The 17,500-nt window shown below is 43.3% G+C and overlaps 1 protein-coding gene and 1 long non-coding RNA gene across 2 annotated transcripts; one reads left to right on the forward strand and one right to left on the reverse strand.

The window, feature by feature from the left end:
• The first annotated feature begins 10,076 nt into the window (after positions 1–10,076).
• Positions 10,077–11,267, forward strand: LOC119595310. The gene is made up of 3 exons (XM_037944467.1): positions 10,077–10,212; positions 10,311–10,652; positions 10,759–11,267. The coding sequence occupies exons 1-3, from the start codon at positions 10,077–10,079 to the stop codon at positions 11,265–11,267; spliced, it is 987 nt and encodes a 328-aa protein (XP_037800395.1).
• A 2,275-nt stretch (positions 11,268–13,542) lies between these two features.
• LOC119595348 lies at positions 13,543–14,430 on the reverse strand. Its single transcript, XR_005230699.1, has 3 exons — positions 14,203–14,430; positions 14,015–14,095; positions 13,543–13,902 (listed from the first exon to the last, which is right to left on the reverse strand). It is a non-coding gene; the product is annotated as an uncharacterized LOC119595348 (long non-coding RNA).
• Between the last annotated feature and the right edge of the window lie 3,070 nt (positions 14,431–17,500).

Genomic DNA, 17,500 nt, shown 5'->3' on the forward strand with positions numbered 1-17,500 from the left:
CAGTGGAGAAAAAATAAAAAAAAAACGAAAAAACTTTGGGAAAAAAAGATTTTAAACAAACCCAACAGGGGAAATAGTCAAGAGAATGGACCCGCTAATTAGTGAACAAGGTAGTTGCGGTGGGTTTGTTTAAGCCCCGGGTTTTCATCTTTGGGATCAAAAAAAGATTCCGGATCTGGGGTCTAGGCGGGGGAATGAGAGGAAAAATTTTAAAGTGTTTTTTTTTGTATAATGTGTGTGTGTGTGTTATGGTGTGATTAAGTGTGCATGATATACGTGAATTGAAAATATAAATTGCAATAAAAATTGAATGAAAAATGTCATCAGAAATATTTTACACAATTTAAAATTACAGTAATTGTAAAATAAATTTTCATATTTGAGGAAAGTTTTAAATACAGATTGTAATTGTACGGAAATAAAATAAAAAACATTGTTTTTTTTTCTTTTTTATAAACAAAAAAGGTTTTTTGGGGAACCAAAAACCCCATAAAAGTAAAAGGGAAAGAAAAATGCAAAATGAATAAGGAAGAGATAGTAGAAAGGAATGAAGAGTAAGAGTAAAAGCATAAAGAAAAGGAGAGAGGAAAAAAAAATGAAAAGAAATAGATATTTTTGTTTGTAAATAAAAGTTGCTCCAAAAAATTTCTTTTATATGCTAATTTTGGGAATGAAATTTGCTACAGAACAATATATTAATCTAAAGATATGTATGTGCCCGTAAAAAAAAAATGTTAAGGGCCCTCAAAAAATTTTAAATTTTAGGTTTTTCCCACTAAAGGGTGACAGACAAATGAAATATCGAACATCATTTTCCCATTCGCTGCAGCGTCTCAAAACTCTCACAGGGGCGGTAGGTGGGACCTTTTCAAAATGTCACCGTAAGATCGTGATCACAGATTTCCCAAGGGGTTTTTAGCATCACGTAGTTTAAAGGGCCCCGGAAAATTTTGTGCTTTGAATTAGAAGTATCGTCCCTTTTCCTATATCGGGAAAGCCCGGGAAATCCCAATCTCCAGTCTGATTTGTGGGGAAAGACTCGGTACCCCCTATTGATTGCTTTAGAGATACCAGTGGCTTATCGTGGCGTCTGAGTCCCTGGCCCAGGGGGGGAATCCGTTTTTCTTGTGAAGTTGGGGGGGAAGGCAGCTGTGGCATTACACTTCGCCTTAAGATTTTTTTGGCTCGGTTTTATGATCACAGGATTTGGGGGGTACTCCTGCCAAGTCAGCTGTCTGCCCGCAAGCTCATTCCCTCTGATGCCCAGTGGTTAGGGGCCAGTGTAGATTTTTATTCTACCCGAGCAGAATCCTCTGTGCATTGTGAGGGTACTAGTCAGAAGTAGATATGTCTTTGGGGGAGCTTTGCGTAACGTCAAAGGCGGGCTTGTAGTCTCTATGTATCCCATGGTTTTCCCTTTCCCCAGGAACATGGGCAGGGCTCCCCTGATCGCAACTGCCTCTGCCTGTAACAAGGAGGGGTTGTCTGTTAACCCATAGATTGTGTGGCATCCCCTTTCTGCAAAACCGCTCCTGGGTGTGGTTTAGCGATCGACATCCATCCGTGAAGTAGGTTCTACTACCCGGAGGATGATGATGAAATGCCCCAGCTTCAGCCTTTAGACTAGGCGGTGTTTTGATTCTTTTCGTAAAGGGTTTGTGAAAACGGCGGGCTTCAACAAGTCGGGGGGTGGGGCCCATCCCCGGGGGCAAATTTTATTCTTTGAGCTATGCGTATAAAACACTCTGGCTTATAGATAGCGGGAACCGGGGTCGGGGTTCTAGGCATTGAGTTTTTTTTAATCTGTATTTTTCCCGTGATTTGGATCCCTTTAAAAGGAAACTTCCAGGGGAGAATTTTTTCCCCTCCTTGAGGGGTTGGGCCTTTTTCCCCCTTGGGGGACCCCCGAATGATCCTGGCAGCTTCATTTTGAACTGCTTCAATTTTTCTCTTAATATTGGCTTTGTGGCAAACAGGAGACAGAAGCATAGCCACAATGGGTGGGGCATGTACTAGAATGATCTTTGTACTTTTTGCTAGCTTTTTTTCTCCCGACATTGCTCTCATGACAGAGCTTGTTTTTGGTTTTGGTCAACCCAAAGGCAGGGCCCCCTCTTTAAAAGGGGAGGGTCTGGTCATTCATTGCCCCAATTTATTGGAACTCGACCCATTCCCGGATTTTCAGACTTGACCCTTAACTTTTGTTCGAGCCATGGCTTTTGGGCTTTGGGTGCAAAGATCTTTGTACTGTCCTACAAAACTCCTCAATCAAGGTGCAACAGGCGAGCTTTTCTCAGCAGTGTGGGCCAGTGGGATACTGCCAAGCGTCCATAGGGGGAAAGATCTTGCCCCCATGGGATGTATGTTAGGAGCATGACTCAGGGTGTTGAAAAGGGGTGGACTGAGGACCCACCCGAAGTTCCATTTTTTGAGGGAGTTCTATGGTAGGGGGACCTTGGCATCTGCTTTGGGTTTTGTTCCTGAAATATCTCCTATCCAAGCCAAGAGCTTTTCTCTGATTCGCTTTGGATCGGTTTTCGATAAAAAGAGGGCTTCTAATTCAAAGCCCCTTTTCCAGGGCTAGGAAATCACCCAAAAAGTGAGAGTGTGATTGTGCTTAACAGCGTGGCTAGCGTGTCTGTGCTATACCCTTTTCCCCCCGGGAGGTGTTCGGGGGAGTCCCTTTTTCCTTTGGGAGGGGTTTTTAGTTTAGCTTGCCCCTTATCAACTACCCTTTTATGGTTTACCACCCCGTTCACGGGAAACTGTACCCCCCTGCTCAACATTTTATAACACATCCAACCTCTAAATTTTACATTTCCCAAAAGTTTCCGCAAAAGCCTCATTCTGACCTCTTCAGGGAGCTTGAACTTTGGGGGCCATTTTAGCCTTCCGAGCAGCTTTCGCTTTCTCCTTCTCTTTTTAAAAAATCAGACAAATTACGCACTTTTTCTGCTTTTTCTTTTGAATTTTATGCATTAAGTTATCGCAAAAAACACACAAAGGCCCGACGGATACATAACGCCCCTTCAATACTTCCTTGTCCTTTATAATATTCTGTAACATATGGACGACTGAAAAATTTTTTCCATTGGGGTGAAGTTCTTTTAGTACCTTTCTAAAAAACCCAACAAACCCGTACCCTTTCCCCAAGACTGCCTCATTGCTCTTGCTGTAATTTGGATTATTTTAAACTTACCCCCAGGAAACCGGGCATCAAAATCATAGATATTCAAAATTTTTTTCCTCTGTTCTTCCATACCTGCTGCCTCAGCCCAGTCGCAGTATCATCATTCTTCTTGGGCTACCAAACCCTGGCTTTCGATTCGTACCCCCTAAATCCCCTTTTCCCTACTTTTTTTCACGTTCAAAATAGGTTCCCAGCCTCACTTTCTATTGATGCTCCCATCCATTTTGGCCCTTCAGGGCAACTCCTGATGTCTTTGCAAAGATCATATGCTTTCCGTGTTAAAGAAAAACCCTGCCGTCACCTCAGACTCTCTACCGACTTTTCACATATATCCTGGGTTCAGCCGCCCCAAAAGAAAATCCTCCATCTCCCATATTACGTAAACCTTGATTAACAGCATATATAATGTGCCTCTGCCTCCTTCACTCACCTTGGACACAATCCACCATTGTCTTTGATTAGCCCTAGCGCCTCTCATTTGGAGCCACTATCCTCTTCTCATTGTCGTGCCCTTTTTTCTCTAAGAAACTATGCTCGAGTTTCACTATTTCCCCCCCCCCCAACTTGCCCGTTGTTGTCGTGGGGGCTTAGGAGGCGGAGACTGGGACCAATGAGGGGAACTCCCCAACCTTGCGGACTCAGGCCCTCGACTCAATAATTTTGTGTCATGGTCTTATTTTCTCCCACTTTTCGCTTCTGTCCCTTCACCCAACCCTCTGCTATCCACCTTCTAGGTGTGAGAGCCGTGCTGGAAAGGATGAAAGGCTGACTTGTGCCAGTCTGAACGCCTGAGGGAGCCATGGGCACGGTATTCCCCGGATTTAGTTATCAAGCCCTTACCCCTAAAGGGGATCTGAGGGGGGAGGTTTTTATCCCCACATAATCCAGGCCTTACCTATGGCAGTAATGAAAACTTATCCCACTATTATGGGGAAGAGGCTGGCACTTATCAAATAGCCCCAAACGATGTAAACCCACCAGATTCCCTGACCCAGGCTCTCCTTGGACCCCCCCCCCCCCTCCTCTCTCCCCCCCCCCCACCCCCCCACCCCCCAGCCCCACCCCGACCCAACGGCTCCGAACACTGCAATAATACCCCCTCATCAATGCCTACTGTACCGTAAGTCCAACAATCATCCCTTAAGGAACATTCCACTCTCCCGCAAGCTTCAACTCAACACTCCCCCCACAACCTCCAACATAAAACCACACCATCCTCCCTTTATTAATACCTTACAGCCTTATTGCCACCTCCCCATAAACACTACTCCCTCAAACACTACTCCAGTCGTCACGCCCCGCCCTTCGACTACCCCTATCACTACAACAATATGGAATACCCTCTCAGCGCAGCAAAGGACCGATTTTTCGTGCATCCCTCCCCACAGGCTCCTACTCTGACAACACCCTTCTCTTTCAACAATGCTCCAAAAACAAGTAGGTAAGTCTCTTTCCGTAGCGACCCCCCCGACCGCTCCCGTCTTGGTCACAGTAACATCCGAAAACCAAGCTATAGCATTAAACAAAAACTAACAGACCTATATGGTAACCCCAATCCTTGCAGAACCCCCATCCAACCCTCAAACTGGCCCGTATACAGTTCAATCTCCCACCAGCAAAAATTGCCCAATTCATGACAAAGATTGGTCAGTTGTGAGAAGACTACTTGCCTGTCTCACAGACTATTGAAATTGTTGCAAACATCCAGTACAATGCTACTCCATTCCCCCCAGAGGTCATCGTAAAGAAAACCCAATAACATAGCCAAAACAATTACCCTTCCATAGACTGACCTTCCCTTTAACGTCTACCATAGGAGGAGATCCCTCCCTGTTCGTCCATACCAACCTCCTCAACGTCAGTGCCAAAATTGTTGGCGTCTAGGACACCCAGCCAAAACATTGCCGTTCCACAGCCAGATGCCCACTATGTGCCCAACCTGCCCTACCCGATCTAACTGCTCTGCCACAAATCACGACAGTGCCAACTGTGGCAGGCCCCCATAAGTGTATTTTATAGGGGCTGTCCCACCTACAAATTTGAGTCTGAGGTAGCAAACTCTCAGATTCAATGGACTTCACACTAATGAAGACAGACAAGAAGCACGTCGACGTGAGTTTCTCTTTACTCCTATACTCCAGTCATATGCTCATTTTCCAAATTGCCTAAAACCCACCCACCTACCCATCTAAACCCCCCTCTTCTACCTCCTACCTTCCCAGTCCAACTTTTTTGCCATCCTTAAATCCAGACACTCCAAACTACACAGATATTCAATCACCCATACCAACCCCACACCTTCCCCTCTCCCTCCTCGCACTACCCGTAACAAAAGAACAAACCGTTCCAACCCCTCTTCCCCTACCACACAATCACCTCCACTTCTTGCTCAATGCTTGAGACACAGTCCTCTCTTCCCCACCTCACAAGAAATCTTTATCACCCAAAACTCCCCAACCAAACTCCTCAGAAGAAAAACCATTGAAAATATCAAGATACCAATGAAACTGACACTCAACCTCCAAATCTTACAAACTCCTGAACTCCTTCCAACTCCAAAGTAAACGCTGAATCCCATCCTCCTCTAACGATATCCCCATACACCCAATCCTCTTAACCCCTCCCAACACAGCCATTCCACCCCGACCCCAACACAGCCCACATTTAACCCTTCCACCATCCCCTCATCCCTTCACTCCCTCCGGGATACCACGTGAATCCCTTATGTCACAAGTATCCCCTTCCTCAGACCCTCCATCTCCTAATAACCCTCCTAGTAGAACACCAAAACTCCACACCCTCCATCTCAGACTCTCAACCCTTTCCCACCTCTAGCTGTTCCCCTCAAATCCCCAACACGTACTACAATATTATATCAGCAAGTATAATTATCCTTCACCTGTTGGGGAAAAAAAAATAATTTTTTTCCCCCCCCCCCCCCCGGGGGGCGGTTCCGCCTCCCAAGACCTTGAACTCATCATATCCTTTCCTCTTATAATCATCATTGTATGCCTTCAAGAGACCTTTCTTACACATCCTCCAATTACCAATCCCCAATTATCGTTTGTTTCCCCACATTCCCTTATGTTATCCTACTTATCAACAGAAAACACCTGTAATGTCACACCTCCCTTTCCAAACCATGTCCCTTGCACAGTTATCCGTAGCTTCCTTCATCGTTGGATCACAGTGATTTCAGTCTACTTCTCCCTTACCACCCCATGACTTGTTGATTTGGAAAAATGTAATGTTCCCCTTTCATCCATACATCCTATTGTCGTGCCCACGTTTTGAAACAAACGCACCTCTGCTTTCCCCCATCTATCCTCCCTTCACCGGACCTCCCAACCTATCAGACATCCTTACAGAATCGCACACTTTATGCTGCCAACAACCTATTCTCTTTTCCTCAAACGCTACAATCCTCATCTAATCTAAACTCCTTACCACACCCGACCCTAACCCTTTACTCACCTAATTCCTTTGCCCAGCTAAGGACAATAATCCGAGACTCAACCACCCTTCTCTAAACATAACTATAGTGCCATACAGGACCTTAGATGTCTAGCACATTTCTCTTGCTTTAAACCATTAACAACCATTCACCTATTTTCTCTTTTAGAGCTAACTGTCCCTCGATCCCTTCACTACCTTTCTTCCTCTCTCATTACCTCCAACAACAATATGCTATGCTTTCCCCATTCACCCTTTCCTCATCTCTGATCCTTTTGTCTTTCTGACATCTTTTTTCTCTCCTGGCTAATACCTTCCTCCGTAATTATCTTTCTATTTTTCCTGATCCAACCAAATCAAACATCTTACCTTCTGTCCTTCTCACACATTTTCTTGCATATATCTCAAATCACTACTCCAGTACTCATGACTATACAGATGGCTTCAAATCTATCTTGAGCACTAGTTTCACTGTATCTTTTCTCCTCACTTACAACTTTCAACCTTCCTCTTAAATCAAGCATCCTTACAACAAAACTGTGTGCAATCCTCTTAACTTAACAAATCATGTCTTCCCCTCTCTTCCTCCATCCTTCACCATCTCTACGACTCATGCAACTTACTTAGTATCACTCTACATTCCATAAAACCCTAGCAACCTTAGAGTCTGTAAAATACAAGACCAGTTGTTTTTATTTGTATACACGACAGCGATCAGATAGCAATGAAAAAGCAATATCCCTGGCACAATCTGCCGCTTTTCACACTATCAGCCACTGACTACTACTCCCACTTCAGAACTTTCCTCTTTTGAAACCTTTGTCAATCCTGGTCAAGTCTGACCACCAATAAACTGCAAACCATAAAACTTTCCATCTCTCGTTGGTCGGCCCCATATGCTGGGAAACTGCTCTTGCTGTTTTACAAATAGGTCATACCCGCCTCATGCATTCGTACCCTCGTGTCACACAACCCAACTCTATTTCTCCTCATGCAGTGTTCCTCCTTCAGCCCACATATCCTACTATTCCCGCCCCTGCTTAGCTGAAGCCTGTAACCCTGGCTTTTCCTTACTTGTCCTTCTTCCCCGACTCCCAGCCTGTGGAACATCCTCACTGATCCCTCTACCTTTTCAGTGGACAACTTGTTCCTCCTTAGGCTTATAAAAACCCTCTGTTTGATCTAATCACCCTTTGTCTTTATTCCTTTCCCCTTCTATTAATCCTTATCCTGTACTATTTACTCCCCCTTTTTTTTTTACTCCTTTCACTGCCATACAATTAGACCTGATTCCCAGAGATATTAGGTTAGACAAAATCTAAGCACAGGGTCCCCTGGGAAGTTCAGAAATACAAGTTTGCCCGGGTGGGGGTAGGGCCAAAAATATTGTGTCTGACAGAGATGACAGATACCACTTGAAAACACATCAATGTCTACTTATCAAATTTCCATCAACACTACATACGACAGACATTTTTTTTTAGGTGGAGAGGGCCTCATAATTAGATGAATGAGGTACCGGTCAAAAATCATGCTAAATGAACATGGGGGCCCCAAATTGGACACTTGCCCTGCCTAGGCTAGCGTAGATTTTGAAGATAGCAACTTTTACATGTTGAAGGACATCCTAGAGAAAAGAAATTGGCCAACTTCAGACACATTAATGCGTGGGTCATCCCTACCAGACCCCCCAAATTGGACACTTGCCCTACTTAGGCCAACCTAGATATAGGAAGTACCAGCTCCAATCAGTTCTAAATGAAGGAGGGTATATTTAGTAACATAAATTGACCAAATCCAGACATATTATTAAGTAGGTTTGCCATACCCTTAACATAGGGCCCTTGTCATATGATATTCTAGATAAGGGATTTACCACCTGCAATCAGTTTTAAATGAAACAAGACATATAAGATAATTACAGGCACATTATCGAGTGGGCCGGCCCAACCAATCCCCTGAATAGGCATTTTGCACCACCACCACCACCACCTCCTCCTCCTCCTCCTCCTCCTCCTCCTCCTCCTCCTCCTCCTCCTCCTCTTCCTCCTCTCCTCCTCCACCTCCTCCACCTCCTCCACCTCCTACACCTCCACCTACACCTCCCCCTCCCCTCCTCCTCCTTATCCTCCACCTCCCACCTCCTCCACTTCCTCCTCCACCTCTTCCACCTCCACCTCTACCCACCACCTCCTCCTCCTCCCCCTCCTTGCCCAAGCAAAGGCACAGGAAATAATCCCCGCAAAAGGACATTACACGGAGGCTTTTAGAATCACTGGGCTGAGATGTCACTTGTTGTTCAGTGTACGAAATGGAAGAAAGTCATGGCTATTGTATTTTTCTTCAGGGATGCCTTGAGAGGGAGGCAGTAATGTTGAGTTTTTTTGTGGATTTTTATTTTCTTTCTTTATGAAGTCAGGTTTGTGAGTATGGATTGTTTGTTTGTTTCGCTGTTTGTCTGTGTCTTTTCTGTATACCTCTGTTATCTTTCTTCCTCTTCATCATTTCTCTCTTCTTTGACTCCCCCCCCCCCCTCTCTCTCTCTCGTTATCTATGTCTCTCTCTCTCTCTTTTCCCTCTCGTCTCTCTCCTTTTCTCTCTCTTCTCCTCCCCTTTCTCTCTGTCTGCCTTACTCTTACGTAAATATATGCATATAAACGTGTACATTAGTATATACAAACATATACACCTGAGTATATATGTACATGCACATAAAAAAAAAAAAAAAAAAAAAAAAAAAAAAAAAAAAAAAAAAAAAAAAAATATTATAGATATATATATATATATAGATATATATATATATTAATATATATATTATATATATATATATATATACATACATACAGATACATATATACATATAGATATATCCGTACATACATACACAGGCATATAGGCATACACACACACACACACACACACACACAACACACACACACACACACCCCACACACAACACACACACACACACACAACACACACACACACACACACACACACACACCACACACACACAGACTAAAATATATATATAATATATATATATAATATATAATATCTATATATATATATATATATATATATATGAATGTATATAGCACACATGTATATACATACACACATACCTACACTAAAACATACGAATGTATGTAATATACACAGATACATACTACAACTAGACGAAGGAATTAGGAAAAAGATACTAACTGTACTCAAGTCGTGCAAATGGAAGGAATGGAGTATCGCAGAAAATGAAAGAACATGAGACCAGAGGTGAAGAGAGGGGATAGGCTAATGCCGTATATGGAGAATGTGCATAAATTATGTAAGTAGATATGCACCAGTTAGGATCAGCGGATTAAGAAAGGAAGTTCTGAGAGAAACTAGAACTGAAATGTGGAGGAAAGTTGTGTTGGGGTATCTCTGAATAGTCATGGAAGAAGAGAATCCACGGAATTCGGAGGATACAGGAAGGCATGGGTTTGGAAATGTAAATGATGGTAAACGAATACCAGATCTGACAATCTCATTTGACCTGGCAATTGCAAATACTTACTTTGCCTTTAAGAGTGAGTGAAAGACGGAGCAAAGAGGCAAGAGTCCAAGAGCAAGATGCTAGAAAGGGCGAATGTAGCTGGAGTCCAAGACTGACGGAAGGAAAATGCAGAGATCTTGAGATGGGTGGCCAGGGAAGTGTCAGGAGAAACATCTGGAAAGCCACACACAATTAGAGAAGAAAGGTGGTGTAGAGAAGACACTAAAGATGCACTAAAGAAGAACAGCAACAAAGAAACTTGTTCTGCTTGGGAGCCAAGTAGAACAGGACGAGGTGGAGTACGGAAGAGCAAAGAAGTTAGCAAAGAAATCAAAGCAGAGGCACGCAGGGACCTGTATGAAGAGCTGGAAACATCTGAGGCAGAGAGCAAACTCTACAGGAAAGCAAAGGATAGGAACAAGGTATCAAAGGACATACATCATGTAAAGCAGACGAAGGATTCGAATGCGTGGGGTAACGGATGAGAAAAAAAAATACATGAGGATGGAAGGAGTACCTTGAGGGTCTGTTGAATGAGGAGAACCCCCGGGACCATCATCATGATGGAACACCACATCAGGTCTTGCAGGACCTGTAGCGAGAGCTGAAGTGGTGACATCACTTAAAAGAAGGAAAACCAAGGCGGCTGGACCAGAAGAGATCCCGGTGGAGGGAAGGAGGGGCCTAGGGAGAAGTGGGAGTGGATTTATTGTGGAACTTAAAGTGGAAGATAGAAGAACAAGAATGGACACCAGAGGAGTGAAGAAAGAGTGTGCTGGTGCCAATCTTCAAGGAGAAAGGGGGTGCTCAAGAGTGCGGGAGCTACCCTGGAATGAGGTCGGTGTCACACACATTGAAGATGCGAGGCTGAGACAGGAGGTGGTGTCCAGAGGTCATTTGGGATTCATGCCTCGAGAGGGAAAAGCAAACCCAGTGTTCATGTCGAGGAAGATGGCGGAGAAGTATAGGGAGAAGCAAAAAGAACTTCACGTGGTATTTATAGATTTGGAGAAGGCATATAAGAGCAAACCGAGACAGAATCTGTGGAGATGTTTGAGAGAGAGAGGGCAGGGTTCCAGAAAAGTATAAAAGATTAATAACAAAATGCATAGGAATGCCAAGACACGGAGAGAAGCAGGTGTAACAGACAGTTTTATGTGGGGCCGCACCAGGGCTCTGCACTGAGCACCTTCCTCTTCAACATTTGATGAAGTGAAGGGCCACCATGGGACATGATGAAAGCCGATGACGTGGTTTTGATGGACGAGTTCAAATAAAAGTATCTGCTACGGGTAGAGCGAGGAAGTAGAGGGACAGGTGTCGGGGCAGTGGTGGAGATTGGGGTATATGTATTTAGAACTGCAAAAGAATTTGATTGGAAGAGGCCGGGGGTAGAAGTAGGATCTTGAAATGGAGGAGGAATAGATACGAGGTGGGAAGTAGAAACATCCTGGGAAGAAGGGGGAAGGGCAGCATGAAAAGCAGCATTGGAATAGGGAGTAAGAAAAAAATCTCATCGACGTGATTCCTGTCTGGCCTCACGTGGGGCCAAGTTTGAAACTGAGAGTTGCCACCTCAGACTCAGACTTGTAGGCAGGGCAGCCTTGATACAATTCATTATGGGGGGGGCGGCACCACAACCGGCACATGTGCATTATTGTGCAGAGCGTCTTGATGTATCATGACCTGGTTGGGCACATGGAGGGTATCGGGTTGTGGAGCGGCACTGTTTGGCAGGGTGGCGTAGACGCCAACAATTCTGGCACTGCCAGAGTGAAGGTTGATGGTCGGACATGGAGGGACTTTCCGCCAATGTAAACATTAGGGGGTAGGATATGTTTACGGAAGGTAACCTTGGCAATGGGGGGGCTTACGGCGGCCTCTAAGGGAATTATGTAGCATTGTACTGATATTGCATCATAGTCCACGAGGCAGGCGAGTAAGTCTTCTCCGCAACCTGACCAATTCTTGTCGCAGACAGGGCAGTTTGTCGGGGGAGATGGAGACGTTCTGGTACAAGTATTGAGGAAGGGATGAGGCAGGGCAGGAATGGGTTTGCCAGTGAAGTCAATTAGGGTAGATAATGATAGTTTTTTTTAGGTATTGCTGGAAGAAGAGAGTTGTCAGAGTACGGGTCTGTAGAGGGGATCACAAAAAAACGATCCCATTTGGCTGGGTTAAACAGAATATTCAAAAGGTTCGTATAAGTGGGGTTGCAGAAGGACGGGGACGTGTGGAAGAGGGAGTAGTGTTGAAAGAGGTATTACTGCGAGGTGGACAACAAGGCTGCAGAGTGGTAATAAGGGAGGAAGGGGTAGTAGATGAAGAAAGCTGTGGAGGTGGAGGAGATAAAGTGAAGGATGTTGGGAAATGAGGAATGTTTTCTGGAGGTTGAGTAATGACTTGGGTGGATGATTCGGACTGGACTGAGTTGATAGTAGGAGGGCATAGTTGTAGTGTTCTGAGTCTTGGACAGTTATAAGAAAAGCTCAAATCATCTCACTTACCTCATTCCTTAGTATATATAACTCACACCTGATATATGTCTCGCATTATTTATCAACTGTGTTACCTATAAGAAACATCCGTTCGTTATCTAAATGAAAAATGCGTCTAGAAATCTGAAAGGCATGTTAAACATTCATCCGCTTGTCAGCCATTTGCAATGTGGATGGTAACGAAACCACTACGTCATGATGGTATACTATCATAGAATTTTAATTCATGCAAAAATCAAAGAATGCATAGAATTTCTCCTACAAAACCGCTTTTAAATATCCCTGAATAAATGAAACATACTATTTTTTCACTAAATGTCCTAGTAAAGGTCGTCTTCTACGGCGGCAATTACGTTATGAGTGTGTGTGTATATAAAGATAAATAGATAGATAAATATATATAAATAGATAGATAGATAAATATCTATAGATAGATAGAGATAAATATCTAAAGATAGATAGACACACACACACACACACACCATATATATATATATATATATATATATATATATATATATATATATATATATATATATATATATATATATATATATATATATATATATATACATATATATATACATATATATATACATATATATATATATATATATATATATATATATATAATATATATATATATATATATATATATATATATATATATATATATATATATGTGTGTGTGTGTGTGTGTGTGTGTGTGTGTGTGTGTGTGTGTGTGTGTGTGAAGGTGGGAGTCAGACAATTAAATTAATCTTGGTGCAAGCTCCCTCACTGGCCTGGGCCCTCCACCAGTTACCTTCTTATGGATCACCTCTTTGATTCAGGTCTATGGTTAGGGATGAATACAAAAAAAAACATTTCACTATTACAATTTATTGAATAAATATGTACAAAAAAAGACCTTGAGTAAATACGTACAACCACAAAAGAGACAACCTACCTACAGCTACCTAATACCCCCCCCCCCCCCTTAAAATACCTTTGAATAGTGACCTTAAGATTCCGCATCGACATTGAATCATTTCTGAACAGTTTCACACACCATTTTCTATAGGTCGTACACTCACCACAAACACCACATTGCAAAACTGCTCACGCTTTGGCACTGGCACATATATCGGAGCGTAGCTAGTAGTTCACGAGTGTTTGTTGTTCTGTCGTCACTCACGTCGGCGCCGTACTCATCTTCGTACGCACCTGCTTCTACACCTCCGTCCCTGTTAATAAATCTCATGAAATCCCATTTTTTCCATATTCATTATCTAACCACTTCATCTCATTAGACATGATTTCATGACCTCACATTGATGTCTCACATTGATGTCTTACCGAGGATTGCAAGTTGGCTATGTGCGACTCCCTCGGGCGAGTCGGACGACCTCCGTGCCAATCACGTCACACTCGTTAACCCTGGTTAACCCATATTTCACCCACACTGCTATTTTATATTATTTCCAAGTCACTTATTTGTCACTATTGCATGTATTATTATTAACTATCACATTTTACTAGCTTACCAATATTTAGGACCAATCAGGCGTAAGGAACCCTCAGGTGAGTGGCTTGTTCCTGTGGCTAAGCTCAGGCGGGAAATGCTTGCCTTGTTCCTCGCCACGTCTCACCTCGTTCTATAGGTGGCGCCACTTTACATTTTATTTCATTATCTTTTTCAGGTTACTTTTCACTGACCCTTTAGAAATCAATTATATTATTTTCTATTTTCCTATTTTTGTTTTTCATTATTTGGTCACGTTAGAGGTTCACAACCGCCGACCTCTCGGATGAGAGGCCGACACGTTACCACTGTACTAGCTCGGAGGCTATAAGACTAGAGCTACATAGAGGTGTATATATACATGTAGTAGGCGGTCAGGTCACGTCGATAATCAGGTGTGCGACGACCTTGGCTAGTTCATGGCTCCCTGTTGCGGTGTTGTTAGTTGTGTGTATGAACTCCGCTTCAACCATCTTCCTTTGTCGTGGGGGCAGACCTTGATTAATAATGGAGGCCTGGGACCACTTGGGGAGATGGCCGTCGGAGTCGACGTGAACAACGAAGGCGCTTCTCTTATCGTGTCGTCGGAGGGCGCTGCGGTGTTGGTCGATTCGTTGTTCGTGGATAAGGATAAGTCCGATATGCGAAGCTTGGCCTCGCCCGGGCTATGCCATGAAGGGAGCCCGGCCTGTGTCGACTAATGCCGACTCGCTCACGTGTGTCAGCTGGTGCTGACTCGGCTGAACCTAGTCCTTACCCGCCGTGGTGCCCAGCCACAGCAGTGACCTCCAGGCGGCAATTGCAACTTCTCGCGCCTGGGCGGGGCGCGAACCGCCGACCCCTCGGATGAGAGGCCGACACGTTACCATTGTACTAGCCCGGAGGCTATTTGTTCGTGGAGGGCACGTCCTGTCTCGCTTATGTAAACCTTATCGCAGCCTACGCAAGGTATGCTATACACCTGGCTGCGAGGTCTGTTGTGGCCTGATTACTGTTCCCTGACGATGACTCCGATCTTCTTGCCAGAGGTGGTAGTTATCTTCATTCGAACGAGTCAAATTCCACGTAGAAGCGGATGAGTGCAACATAATCATCTCTCGGCAGCGGTAGTTCATCCTCGTCCATTCCAGTCAGCGTTCTTTTTGCAGCTTCGATGGCCCCGTTAATCGGTACGTTGGTGAAAAGCGATTTGACGTCGAAGCTAACCAGCTTTTTTGCATCTCATCCCGACATTTTGCAGTTTGGCCATCATATCGGTGGTGTATGTATGTATGTATGTATATATGTATGTATGTATATATATATATATATATAATATATATATATATATATATATATATATATATGTATATATATATATATATATATAATATATATATATATATATATTATATATATATTTACGTGTGTGTGTGTCTGTGTGTGTGTTGTGTGTGTATGTATATATATGTGTGTGTGTGTGTGTGTGTGTGTGTGTGTGTAAGAGCCGGAATGATGGGCCCTACAAGAGTATGGTAGGTGGCGAGCTTAGGGTATAAGGTAGACAACCAAGACGGCTTGACTCCATTATTGTAGATTAATGATGGAGTGCGGCCGTTCCTGGGAGCGAGTGTTGCTCCTTGGCTCCTCGCAGGGAGTCTGCTTCTCATCTCCTACAGTGGTATAAAGATGGGTATAAATCACGTGCTTAACATATGACAATCCTGGGTTACAATATATATATATATGAAAAGAGAAACAGCCACAGTAGAAAAAGAAACTAAACCGTAACGTTTCGAACTCTTCACGAGTTCCTCTTCAGACGAATAAAATCGAAATGGATACAAGGAGATAATTTTGGCAAGTATATATAGTGATAGAGAGACAGGACGAACAAGAGCTGAATCAGGTCTCAGGAGGGTCAAGGTCGTAGAGTCTGGGGAAGGCTTTGCTAACTAACGAGGAGGTAAGATCATCCAGGCCCCATTGACCAGCACTCAAGTTGAAATTAGGCATTTTTCTAATTAAAAGAGATTCTAACATTTTTCTTTCGTACGAATTGGCTGATTTATGAATTAATTTAGCGTTTTTCCAGTTAAGCCGGTGACCTTCATCCCGTAAATGAACGAAACACGCATTTGATTCTCTAGCAAATCTAACATCACGCTGATGTTCATTAATTCTTTTCTCAAAAGCTCTACCGGTCTCACCTATGTAAAACTTGGGGCAATCTTTACAAGGTATAGTGTAAATACCGGGAGAAGTCTCAAGAGCACCGCTAGCCGCATTGTGTTTTACTAAAGTATTACGCAACGTATTCGGATATGTAAAGACAATGTCAATGCCAGCGCCTTTAAACATGTGCCGTTTTTCATCGAGGGACGGGTTATACGGAACAATTAATAGATTACTGGCACTATCCTGTTGAGAATTACGGAATGAGTATAAATTTCCATCTCGCAGATGAGTGTGCCTGATTTAAGAAGAAACGGGATATCCTAATTTCGAAAAAGTTTCAAAAATGACGTCAAGCTCCCGATCAATAAACTCATTGTCACAGATTCTATATGCCCTAAGAAACATGGAAACATGGACGTGATAAGATCCCTATTCCGGTCAATTGCTTTATTGATCTCATTCGTTTGTGCGTCACGAATAATGTCTTTACTTTTGACGGCGAATTTTATAAACAAATCAATGGTATCGCGATGGGAAGTAGCTTAAGCCCGGTTCTTGCGAATTTATATATGGAGATGTTTGAATCTGAGCTCCTTCCGTCGATTCTCCCTCCCGACACGATTTGGTTTCGTTATGTTGATGATGTATTTTCTATGTGGCAAGAGAACCGTTCAGATTTCGATGATTTTCTCAGTAAACTCAACAACCTCGCGCGTACTATCAATTTTAAAGTAGAATGGGAAGATTCAGGGAAATTACCATTTCTCGACATACTGTTATTCAATGTAAATGGCTCCCTTAAATTTGGGTTTTTTCCCGTAAACCCACTCACAACCCGCTAATTATCTTCATTTTTTCTCGAATCACCCGTTATATGTTAAAAAGTCAGTAGTCTCGTCCATGTTTCTTAGGGCATATAGAATCTGTGAAAATGAGTTTATTGATCGGGAGCTTGACGTCATTTTTGAAACTTTTTCGAAATTAGGATATCCCCGTTTCTTCTTAAATCAGGCACACTCATCTGCGAGATGGAAATTTTATACTCATTCCCGTAATTCTCAACAGGATAGTGCCAGTATCTATTAATTGTTCCGTATAACCCGTCCCTCGATGAAAAACGGCACATGTTTAAAGGCGCGGCATTGACATTGCCCTTTACTATC

Source organism: Penaeus monodon, chromosome 35, assembly GCF_015228065.2.
Source record: "Penaeus monodon isolate SGIC_2016 chromosome 35, NSTDA_Pmon_1, whole genome shotgun sequence".
Taxonomy (NCBI): Eukaryota; Metazoa; Arthropoda; class Malacostraca; order Decapoda; family Penaeidae; genus Penaeus; species Penaeus monodon.

Excerpts from the sequence above, each read along its gene's own strand:
- LOC119595310 (XM_037944467.1), top strand. The coding sequence starts at position 10,077 with ATGGAAGAAGAGAATCCACGGAATTCGGAGGATACAGGAAGGCATGGG. Across the intron at positions 10,213-10,310 it reads TACTTACTTTGCCTTTAAGA|AGATCTTGAGATGGGTGGCC; the intron begins GTGAGTGAAAGA and ends AGGAAAATGCAG. Across the intron at positions 10,653-10,758 it reads GAAGGATTCGAATGCGTGGG|GTCTTGCAGGACCTGTAGCG; the intron begins GTAACGGATGAG and ends ACACCACATCAG.